This window comes from Trichomycterus rosablanca, chromosome 13 (genome assembly GCF_030014385.1).
Source record: "Trichomycterus rosablanca isolate fTriRos1 chromosome 13, fTriRos1.hap1, whole genome shotgun sequence".
NCBI lineage: Eukaryota > Metazoa > Chordata > Actinopteri > Siluriformes > Trichomycteridae > Trichomycterus > Trichomycterus rosablanca.
The window spans coordinates 12,319,737-12,331,172 of record NC_086000.1 but is presented as its reverse complement, the minus strand read 5'-3'; the positions used below and the strand labels follow the sequence as shown (position 1 = coordinate 12,331,172).

General features: G+C 39.8%; 1 protein-coding gene across 1 annotated transcript; it reads left to right on the top strand.

Annotated features, from left to right (window-relative positions):
* Positions 1-1,488: 1,488 nt before the first annotated feature.
* Positions 1,489-2,576, top strand: ptafr (platelet-activating factor receptor). Its single transcript, XM_063007920.1, has one exon. The coding sequence runs from the start codon at positions 1,489-1,491 to the stop codon at positions 2,545-2,547; it is 1,059 nt and encodes a 352-aa protein (XP_062863990.1). The 3' UTR covers positions 2,548-2,576.
* Positions 2,577-11,436: the final 8,860 nt, after the last annotated feature.

Sequence of the window (11,436 nt, the reverse complement as noted above, 5' to 3'; positions counted from 1 at the left end):
AAGAGCAGAGTGTGAAGGTTCAATTAGCAGGGTAAGAGCACAGTTTTGCTCAAAATATTGCAATGCACACAACGTTATGGGTGACATACCAGAGTTCAAAAGAGGACAAATTGTTGGTGCACGTCTTGCTGGCGCATCTGTGACCAAGACAGCAAGTCTTTGTGATGTATCAAGAGCCACTGCATCCAGGGTAATGTCAGCATACCACCAAGAAGGACAAACCACATCCAACAGGATTAACTGTGGACGCAAGAGGAAGCTATCTGAAAGGGATGTTCGGGTGCTAACCCGGATTGTATCCAAAAAACATAAAACCACGGCTGCCCAAATCACGGCAGAATTAAATGTACAGTATATCTATGACTTGAATGTACAACCCAAATCAAAAAATTGGGACAGTATAGAAAATGCAAATAAAATAGATGCAGTGTTTCTTACATTTACATCGACTCTTATTTCATCTTATATGAACCCAAAATATTTCATGCTCTGTCTGGTCAACTTCATTTAAATTCTTAATATTTTTAAAATTCTGACTGCTTCCGTTTATACTAACGCCATTTACTTTTACTTCTACTTGAAATACTTAAGTACATTTAATATCAGAAAATTACTTTTGATACTTAAGTACATTAAACATCAGATACTTGTACTTTTACTCAAGTATGGCATTTAGGTACACTGCTTGTGATGTTTGACTAAATGCTTGATTTTCTCTGTCTGGAAAACACCCAAAAAAGGTTCTTGAATCTTTTCACAATACTATGTATACGCAGTGAATATGTAAATATGTTGTATTTAATTATTCTTGTCTTAAGAATTTTTGTAAACTGATTGACAATTATTTCATGTAGTTTGCCAAAAAGTGGTAAGCCATGACCCATCTTTTTTGGATAAAACTGAGACTTTGGTGGATTCTCCTTGTGTACCCAAACATGTTACTATGACCTGTTTACAATTTGTCACCCATATGTTGCCCCTGCCCTGACATATGGATTGAGTTGGATTGAGTTGCAACCGTCAAATTCAAAATTTGTTTTATCAACAAAATACAATCAGATTGGTCAGCCAAAACGTTAAGCCAGTTTTGTCTGTTAAAAAGGTGGAGAATAAGCAAATCTTGTTTTTATTGCATTTACCATAATGTTCTAACTATATCAAAATGCTTTTTACTATCAAGAAAAACTGTGCAAAATGCTTAGAACTGTATGACTGGGGCTTTTTATATGACCTTAGTTACATTCCAGTCTAGAAGACCAATTAAATAAAGTATTAGGTTGTTGCTGCACACTAATTATTTACACAAATATTTGTTTAATCATTCATTATTTGTTAAATGTATTGGCTTGTGCATTTTTTTAAAGATGTGCAATGAAAACACGGTATTTTGAAAACACATTCTTCTAATTTTTGTTTTCTCAATTGTGTCAAACAGATTCTGTTGTCAGCTTGCTCACGTCCGGGACCCACTGTTTTAAAAACTTCACCATGGAAAAGCAAAACTGCTCTGGAAATAACTTGGACTCAGAATTCCGCTACATGCTCTTTCCCATCTTCTATAGCCTAGTTTTTGTAGTAGGATTGGCAGCAAATGTATATGTCCTCTTTGTTTTGCATTTCATGCGTGAAGCCAGGGCCATGAATGAGATGCGCATCTACATGACCAACCTCACCATAGCTGATCTGCTCTTCATCTGTGTGCTTCCACTGTGGATTACTTATTACAGTAATCATGGTGACTGGACCTACCCAGACTTTCTGTGCCGCATCTCTGGCTCATTGTTCTTTATTAACACCTACTGTTCTGTACTTTTTCTTATGGTTATAAGCATTAATCGCTACTGGGCTGTCACTCAACCACTGGTAGCTGCCTCATCTGATTGCTGGAGGCGCGGCACAGTAATCTCCATTATTGTCTGGGTTGTCACTCTGGGAGCATCAGCTAACTGGCTTGCAATGCCTGGCAAACAGGAAGTCAATATATCAAATGAAATAATTTCACGATGCTTTGAAGGTTATGAAAACAATACATATAGCAAGCACATTGCCATGATCCACTTCACTATCATTGGGTTGTTCTTCACAGTCTTTTCACTTGTTGTATTTTTCAACATGCTTATTGCTCGCACTCTTCTAGCACAGCCCTTCAGCCAGCCACGTTCCAGCACAGGAAGGCGGCCACATGGTACCAAACGCCGTGCCGTGCGGATGCTGTGTGCGGTTGTAGGTGTGTTTGTGGTATGTTTTGTTCCACATCATGTTGTGCAGGGGCCCTGGGTGCTAGCTGTGCTTAATCTGACTAATTGGAGTAAGGACGTCTGTCAGCATTTGAATGATGCCCACCAGGTAACACTGCTCCTTATGGGGTTAAACTGTGTTCTGGACCCCATCGTTTATTGTTTTGCCACCAGAAAGTTCCGCAAATACATTCAGGACACCCTACAGAGAGTGAAAGAGGGAAAAAACTGCTTCATTAAAACCAACACTTCTAGGTGGTTTGTGAAAGCTAGAAGACAGAGTGAAGTGCTCAGTGTCTTTCAGGAATAAAAAGAGAGAGTAGAAAATTTTTTCAAGAAAATCACTGTCATTATCTGTCATTTATCATTTACCGTTATCAGTTATTGCATGTTGATATCCCTAAAAATTTGTTAAAAACTGGGAAAAACATATTTTAGAATTTATTTGGACAGCTACATGTCCAAAAATTTCATATTTAACATATTCATTCATATTACAATATCTGAAGAACAAAGAGAATTGCCACGTCCCAACCTTATTTTATTTTAGCTCAACTTAGACTTGGTATGTTGTTGTATGCCTTCCTATGAGGCAAAATGGAAAGATTTGAAAATCAGTTTGATTGACTTGTTCCATACAAGAAGTGTTCAAATGACTGTACAGGCTGAGAATTCCAGAGGATTGGGAAGAGAGAGACAATTGTGCTGAGAATACAGTGATATTATTATTATTATTATTATTATTAGGAAAATAATCTAATGTAATGTGTTTTTTCCTTTTGCCTAAACCAGTCATTTTATTGTTAAGACTTTCATGTGTGTATTTAGTTATTTTAAAAAGTTAATAAATTTTTTGTGATGGATCAATATTTCTTTGGAAACTTTTAAGGTAACTGCTTAATATTAATCTACTTAAGAGAAATCCATTTGCTGCATTAACCTACCAATGTGAATAATTTGCCAATGCTGTAACCATGTGCTTAGTTTTATATACTTGAGTAGGTTATGTTTGATTAATTAAATAAATAAAGTTATGTTTCACAAAAAGTGTGAAACTCCTTTTGTATAATATTATTTTCTTTTAAAATGTTTTTTAAATAATTCTGTGTAAAAAAACATGCAATAACATTACACTCACACATTATGTTTTGTACTGAATTACTGTTGCATTAGTCACCTTAACTGAGTGAAATCCAGATGAAATGGGAATCCATCTTGTATTTATGCTAACTACATTCAGTATTTTGTTTACACTTTAAAACAGACTGCTGTGTTGTAGGGACCAGCCATAAAAGGTCCACTCATCTCATTGAAAGAAAGATATCTGTACATTAATACAACATAACCACTTTAACATCAATCAACTTACATAAACATTTACAAAACTTTATTTCAGAGTAAAGGGACAGAAAAGTGCCAATTTGTGTACCTGAACGATAACCGCATCATGATTTTTCCAGATTTTGCAAGAGACATGCTATTGAAGCGGGACCAATTTAAAGAGTGCAAAAAATTGCTTAAAGAGCAACTGACCCATGATGTACCCAGCGGTCTAGAGGATTCAAGTTCAGGGTGGATATAAACTTTTTAATAATATTAAAAACGCTCTGAATTATATTATAACTGTTGATAAGTATACTTGCAAATTAGAGCCAGATTGGGTGAGTTGTTTGTGTAAGATTTTTTGCTCTCAGTGTTAGAATTTTGTGTTAAAAGCTTATCAGGGAGTATTCTGTAAAAAGCGGATGGGCTTACTGTGGTAGACTAAAGTAACATGTGTCATTTTTTATCTGACAAAGTTTATAAGTAATGACGACGTCGGACTGGTTCTTTGTGGGGCGATCCGTAGTTGGTGTTTCATGGATTTTCTAAATGGTTTTTGTGTGTTTTTTATGCGAGTTGCGCATGTACAGTGTATCACAAAAGTGAGTACACCCCTCACATTTCTGCAGATATTTAAGTATATCTTTTCATGGGACAACACTGACAAAATGACACTTTGACACAATGAAAAGTAGTCTGTGTGCAGCTTATATAACAGTGTAAATTTATTCTTCCCTCAAAATAACTCAATATACAGCCATTAATGTCTAAACCACCGGCAACAAAAGTGAGTACACCCCTTAGTGAAAGTTCCTGAAGTGTCAATATTTTGTGTGGCCACCATTATTTCCCAGAACTGCCTTAACTCTCCTGGGCATGGAGTTTACCAGAGCTTCACAGGTTGCCACTGGAATGCTTTTCCATGACGACATCACGGAGCTGGCGGATATTTGAGACTTTGCACTCCTCCACCTTCCGCTTGAGGATGCCCCAAAGATGTTCTATTGGGTTTAGGTCTGGAGACATGCTTGGCCAGTCCATCACCTTTACCCTCAGCCTCTTCAATAAAGCAGTGGTCGTCTTAGAGGTGTGTTTGGGGTCATTATCATGCTGGAACACTGCCCTGCGACCCAGTTTCCGGAGGGAGGGGATCATGCTCTGCTTCAGTATTTCACAGTACATATTGGAGTTCATGTGTCCCTCAATGAAATGTAACTCCCCAACACCTGCTGCACCCATGCAGCCCCAGACCATGGCATTCCCACCACCATGCTTGACTGTAGGCATGACACACTTATCTTTGTACTCCTCACCTGATTGCCGCCACACATGCTTGAGACCATCTGAACCAAACAAATTAATCTTGGTCTCATCAGACCATAGGACATGGTTCCAGTAATCCATGTCCTTTGTTGACATGTCTTCAGCAAACTGTTTGCGGGCTTTCTTGTGTAGAGACTTCAGAAGAGGCTTCCTTCTGGGGTGACAGCCATGCAGACCAATTTGATGTAGTGTGCGGCGTATGGTCTGAGCACTGACAGGCTGACCCCCCACCTTTTCAATCTCTGCAGCAATGCTGACAGCACTCCTGCGCCTATCTTTCAAAGACAGCAGTTGGATGTGACGCTGAGCACGTGCACTCAGCTTCTTTGGACGACCAACGCGAGGTCTGTTCTGAGTGGACCCTGCTCTTTTAAAACGCTGGATGATCTTGGCCACTGTGCTGCAGCTCAGTTTCAGGGTGTTGGCAATCTTCTTGTAGCCTTGGCCATCTTCATGTAGCGCAACAATTCGTCTTTTAAGATCCTCAGAGAGTTCTTTGCCATGAGGTGCCAAGTTGGAACTTTCAGTGACCAGTATGAGAGAGTGTGAGAGCTGTACTACTAAATTGAACACACCTGCTCCCTATGCACACCTGAGACCTAGTAACACTAACAAATCACATGACATTTTGGAGGGAAAATGACAAGCAGTGCTCAATTTGGACATTTAGGGGTGTAGTCTCTTAGGGGTGTACTCACTTTTGTTGCCGGTGGTTTAGACATTAATGGCTGTATATTGAGTTATTTTGAGGGAAGAATAAATTTACACTGTTATATAAGCTGCACACAGACTACTTTTCATTGTGTCAAAGTGTCATTTTGTCAGTGTTGTCCCATGAAAAGATATACTTAAATATCTGCAGAAATGTGAGGGGTGTACTCACTTTTGTGATACACTGTATATGATTTCATATATGATTCTACTTTTATGTTTTTGTTTACTTTGAGTTTGATTGATTGTGCCGTTTCTCATGTGGCTCCGTTAATAGTCAATAAAAGGAACATACAATAAAAAGCAAAAAAATATTATTTAACCTAAAACCCAAAAAGTATGACGTGATCTTTTCACAAGAAACACATTTATCAATAGAGGAATCTAAAATTATGCAATGATTGGGTGGGTCAAATATATATTAGTGCGGGAACCAAAAATACCAAAGGGGTGATTATTTTTTATTAATAAACACATACATAAACATACCATTAAAACCACCCTTGTTCTACGCTCACTGTCCATTTTATCAGCTCCACTTACCATATAGAAGCACTCTATTTCTCTGCATGCTTTGTTAGCCCCCTTTCATGCTGTTCTTTAATGGTCAGGACCACCACAAAGCAGGTATTATTTGGGTGGTGGATCATTTTCAGCACTGCAGTGACACTGACATGATGGTGGTGTGTTGGTGAGTGTTGTGCTGGTATAAGTGGATAAGACACAGCAGCACTGCTGGAGTTTTTAAACACGTCACTGTCACTGCTGGACTGAGAATAGTACACCAACCAAAAATATATACAGCCAACAGCGCCCTGTGGGCAGCATCCTGTGACCACTGATAAAGGTCTAGAAGATGACCAACTCAAACAGCAATAATAGATGAGCGATCGTCTCTGACTTTATATCTACAAGGTGGACCAACTAGGTAGGAGTGTCTAATAGTGAGTGGACACGGTATTTAAAAACTCCAGCAGCGTTGCTGTGTCTGATTCACTCATATCAGCACAACACACACTAAAACACCACCACCCTGTCAGTGTCACTGCAGTGCTGAGAATGATCCACCACCTAAATAATACCTGCTCTGTGGTGGTCCAGTGGGGGTCCTGACCATTGAAGAACTGGGTGAAAGCAGGTTAAAAAAGTATGCAGAGAAACAGATGGTGTTCAAACCTCTTCTACCCTCAATACTGAATTGTTCAATTGGAAATATTTGATGATCTTAATGTAATGCCATATATCAAAAGAAAGTGATCGCTTAGTTTTATACTTAACTCGTCTTTACTTTAGAATTAACACATTAAGATAGACCTAAGAACACATGTAAGGACATTAATTGAAATCAACGTTCCATCGGACGGGGTGATCTGGGAAACACTTAAGGCGATAATTAGGGGCTGTGTCATCCAACATGCATCATATAAAAATAAGACTCAAAACTAACAAGCCTGTCATTACAACAGTGAAGAAGTGGACCAGCGAAGACATCGAAATACTACAGGACTGCTTTGAATCCACAAACTGGTCTGTTTTTGAGGAGGCGACGGACAGCTTGGATGAATATACAGACACTGTAGCATCATACATCAGTTTCTGTGAGGACAGCTGTATTTCTACTACAACACGGGTAAAATACAGCAACAATAAAGCATGGTTCTCGGCTGAACTCAGACAGCTTCGGAGGGAAAAGGAGTCAGCATTCAGGAGTGGAGATAGAGTTCTCTACAAAGAGGCCAAATACAAGCTGGAGAAAGGTATCCGATCAGCAAAAAAGGAATATTCAGAAAAGGTAAAAAGCCAGATTGCTGCTAACGACCCAACTTCAGTCTGGAGGGGCCTCGAAGAGATCACTAACTACAAGGTGCGAAAGACCCCCCTTCTCCTGAATGACCGTCAACTCACCAACGACCTGAACGAGTTCTACTGCAGATTCGAATACAATAAGGACAATTCTCAGCCTTTCTCAGCTAATTCTTCATCCTCCTCCTCCACCCTGGCTCTCTCACCTCTGTCCCCAGCTCCTTTAACCATCAACGAGCGGGACGTTAACAGACTGTTTAAGAAACAAAAGGTGAGAAAAGCTCCTGGACCAGACGGAATCTCTCCATCCACCCTTAAGCACTGCAGCAATCAACTGGCACCCACCTTCACTCACATTTTTAACAGATCATTAGAACTTTGCTCTGTTCCTTCATGCTTCAAAACATCGACTATCATACCAGTCCCCAAAAAAACATTTCTGGACTGAATGATTACAGACCTGTAGCCCTGACATCTGTAGTCATGAAGGTCTTCGAACGCTTGATCCTAGCCTACCTGAAGACCATCACAAATCCTTTACTGGATCCCCTGCAGTTTGCATACAGAGCAAATAGATCTGTCGATGATGCAGTCAACGTGGCCCTGCACTTTATGCTACAGCATCTCGACAGTCCTGGAACCTACGTTCGAGTTCTGTTTGTGGACTTCAGCTCGGCTTTTAACACCATAGTGCCAGAGCTGCTGCAGGTCAAACTGTCCCAGCTGTCAGTGCCGGATGCCATCTGCCGGTGGATCATGGACTTTCTGACAAATAGGACACAGCAGGTACGGCTAGGAAAACACACTTCAGACCAGCGGAACCTAAGTACTGGTGTACCACAAGGCTGTGTGCTTTCACCCCTTCTCTTCAGTCTTTATACCAATGACTGTGTTTCTAAGGAACCAGCTGTAAAGATCCTTAAGTGACGAGTCTGCCTACAGAAAGGAAGTCGAGCAGTTGCTCTCCTGGTGCAGCAACAACCACCTGCTGATCAACACACAAAAGACTGTAGAGATGGTGGTGGATTTCAGGCGCAACTCGCCCTCCTTACACCCCCTCACTATTAATGGCTCTATGGCCTTAGTGGTGGAGTCACTTAAGTTCCTGGGCACCACCTTATCCAGGGACCTAAAGTGGGAAAAGAACACACTCTCCATCGCCAAGAGGGCTCAGCAGAGAATGTTGTTCCTGAGACAGCTGAAGAAATTCAACCTGCCACAGAGTCTGCTGATCCAGTTCTACACAGCAATAATAGAGTCCATCCTTACATCGTCCATCACCATCTGGTTTGGTTCCTCAACATCACATGAACGAGCCAAACTCCAGCGTATAATCAGGACAGCGGAGAGGATCATTGGATGTAGTCTGCCAACGCTTCAGGACATTTACAACAGCAGAGTGCTGAAGCGTGCCGGCAAAATTACAGCAGACCCCTCTCATCCTGGACATCACCTTTTTCAAACTCTTCCATCTGGCAGAAGACTCAGGACAATAAAAACAAACACATCAAGACACGCTAACAGCTTTTTCCCCAGAGCTGTAACACTTTTCAACCAAAGTTGTTCTCTTGGGCAAATGTTGGTAAATACTGGTTAACAGTCCGTGTGCTGTCGGGTCTGTTAAATATGTTCTATGTTACATGTCATACATGTGTAATTGTCTGTACTATTATGTGTATTGTTTGTACTACTATGTGGACTGTTGTGTGTATCATTGAGTGTATCACCAAAGCAAATTCCTCGTATGTGTAACATACCTGGCGAAATAAAGTGATTCTGATTCTGATTCTGATATAAGGAAGAAACTGAGAGACAAACTTGTGCAATAGAAAAAGAAATAAAAACCACAGAAGTGCGAAAGCAAATATATTGTTACCTGAAAGGAGAATGCTGACCCAACTGAAGTATAAATACAATGATATATTGTCTCAAAAGGCAGAATTTGACCCTTGTGATTGCAAAAGCTATTGTTAATGCCATTAGATATTGAGATACTGTCTAAAGTGCTTGCAGACAGACTTGAGGAGGTAATTCCCTCTGTAATACACAATGATCAGGTGGGATTCATCTGTAACCAAAACTGATCAGATAGTATAAGACGTCTTACAGTAGTGTTCAAAAAAATAGCAGTGATTTAAAAAAAGTGAATAAAGCACAAAATCATTATAATAACTTTTATTTCCATAAATGCAAATGCACTGAAAATACTACACTTTTAATTCTAAATCAAAACATTAACAACATTTAGCCAGTTTGTGTTAATCCTTTACAGAAAGTTAAGAAAATGAATATTAGGCTGTTCAAAAAAATAGCAGTGCCAGCATTTTTCTTTAAAAACTCAAAAAATGTATCTATAAACTGAAAATGTTTGAGGTTTCACTTTACTTTAAATTACTGAACTAATATTTAGTGGCATATTTAGTATTTAATATTTAGTAGCCAGTTTGTGTTAATCCTTTACAGAAAGTTAAGAAAATGAATATTAGGCTGTTCAAAAAAATAGCAGTGCCAGCATTTTTCTTTAAAAACTCAAAAAATGTATCTATAAACTGAAAATGTTTGAGGTTTCACTTTACTTTAAATTACTGAACTAATATTTAGTGGCATAACAATTGTTTCCGAGATCTGTGTTGCATGGAGTCCACCAACTTCTGGCACCTCTGAACAGGTATTCCAGTCCAGGATGATTAGACTACATTCCACAGTTCTTCTGCAATTTTGGGTTTTGCCCAGGGCCGGCGCTAGGGGGGGGCTGAGGGGGGCATTGCCCCCCCAAATTGTGTCTTTGCCCCCCCAAGCAAAGCAGTCCAGAACCGGGGCTAGGGGGGGCTGAGGGGGGCATTGCCCCCCCAAATTGTGTCTTTGCCCCCCCAAGCAAAGCAGTCCAGAACCGGGGCTGGTTTTGCCTCAAAAAAACGCATTTCAGATATCAGCCCACAAGTTCTCTATGGGATTGAAGTCAGGGTATTGGGCTGGCCACTCTATTACCTCAATCTTGTTTGTCTGTAACCAAGATGTTTTGGGTCATTGTCATGTTAAAACATTTATTTTAAGGGCATTTCTTCTTTGACATAGGGCAACATGATCTCCTCAAGTATTCTGATATATTTAAACTAGGGCTGTCGAAGTTAACGCGATAATAACGCATTAACGCAATCTCAATTTAACGCGATTATAAAAATTAGTGCCGTTAACGCAAATTGTAGTTCATGTTGAGACTTGACTGGTAGAACAAACGTTTTAATGTCGGACTTGCCACCGTTTTTTATTTGCGGTTTGTTAACATAATGTTACCGAGCGTGGTAGTGTCGTAGTAATGCACTTGCATAATAAAGAAGCTGCCAGTCCTCCATTCACGTAACGCTAGGACGGACACTTAAAAATCCTCCTTTTGGAGTGAACTGGTTTCATTTTTGATCAATATTATTTACCATTGGCTCAGGTACATGTCGAAACAAATGCTTTGTATTTCATTGGTTTAACAGCCTCATTTGACTCCTTATAGAGCTACCACTGGCCAATCGGAGAAGGTCCGCCCTCTAAATGCTAGTCTGTGATTGGGTGGTTGAATTTCGCCCGCCCTCTCTGTTTTGTAAACACCGCGCTACCTGAGTCAATCACTCAGCTCTCATGATCAGGAACGCGGTGAAAATGCCAAAAAGTAAACTTTTGAGGCAGCGATGAACGGACCTAAATATGAAAAGACACAACATTTAGTGAGTAAAACAGTCATTTGTTATATAATTCTTGCTTAAATTGGTCAAAAACTGTTATATGGGTTCTGGATTCATTCTGTGTGTTGCAGTAGCATGTCCCCCTGTTCCTAATATGATGTCCGGCTTTTTGGGGTGTAATGAATTTTTTTTGTTACTATGAATCTGGCCACCCTAGTCTAAACACACTCAGTTCGTGTAGAAACGTCCATTAAACCACTGGATAGTATTACTGCCTAGTATGTGAGTGAATAAAACTCCCTTACAGTTTTCTCTTGTCCCAGCAGTTTTTAACATTAGTACATTTAGCATAAAATGTGTTCACC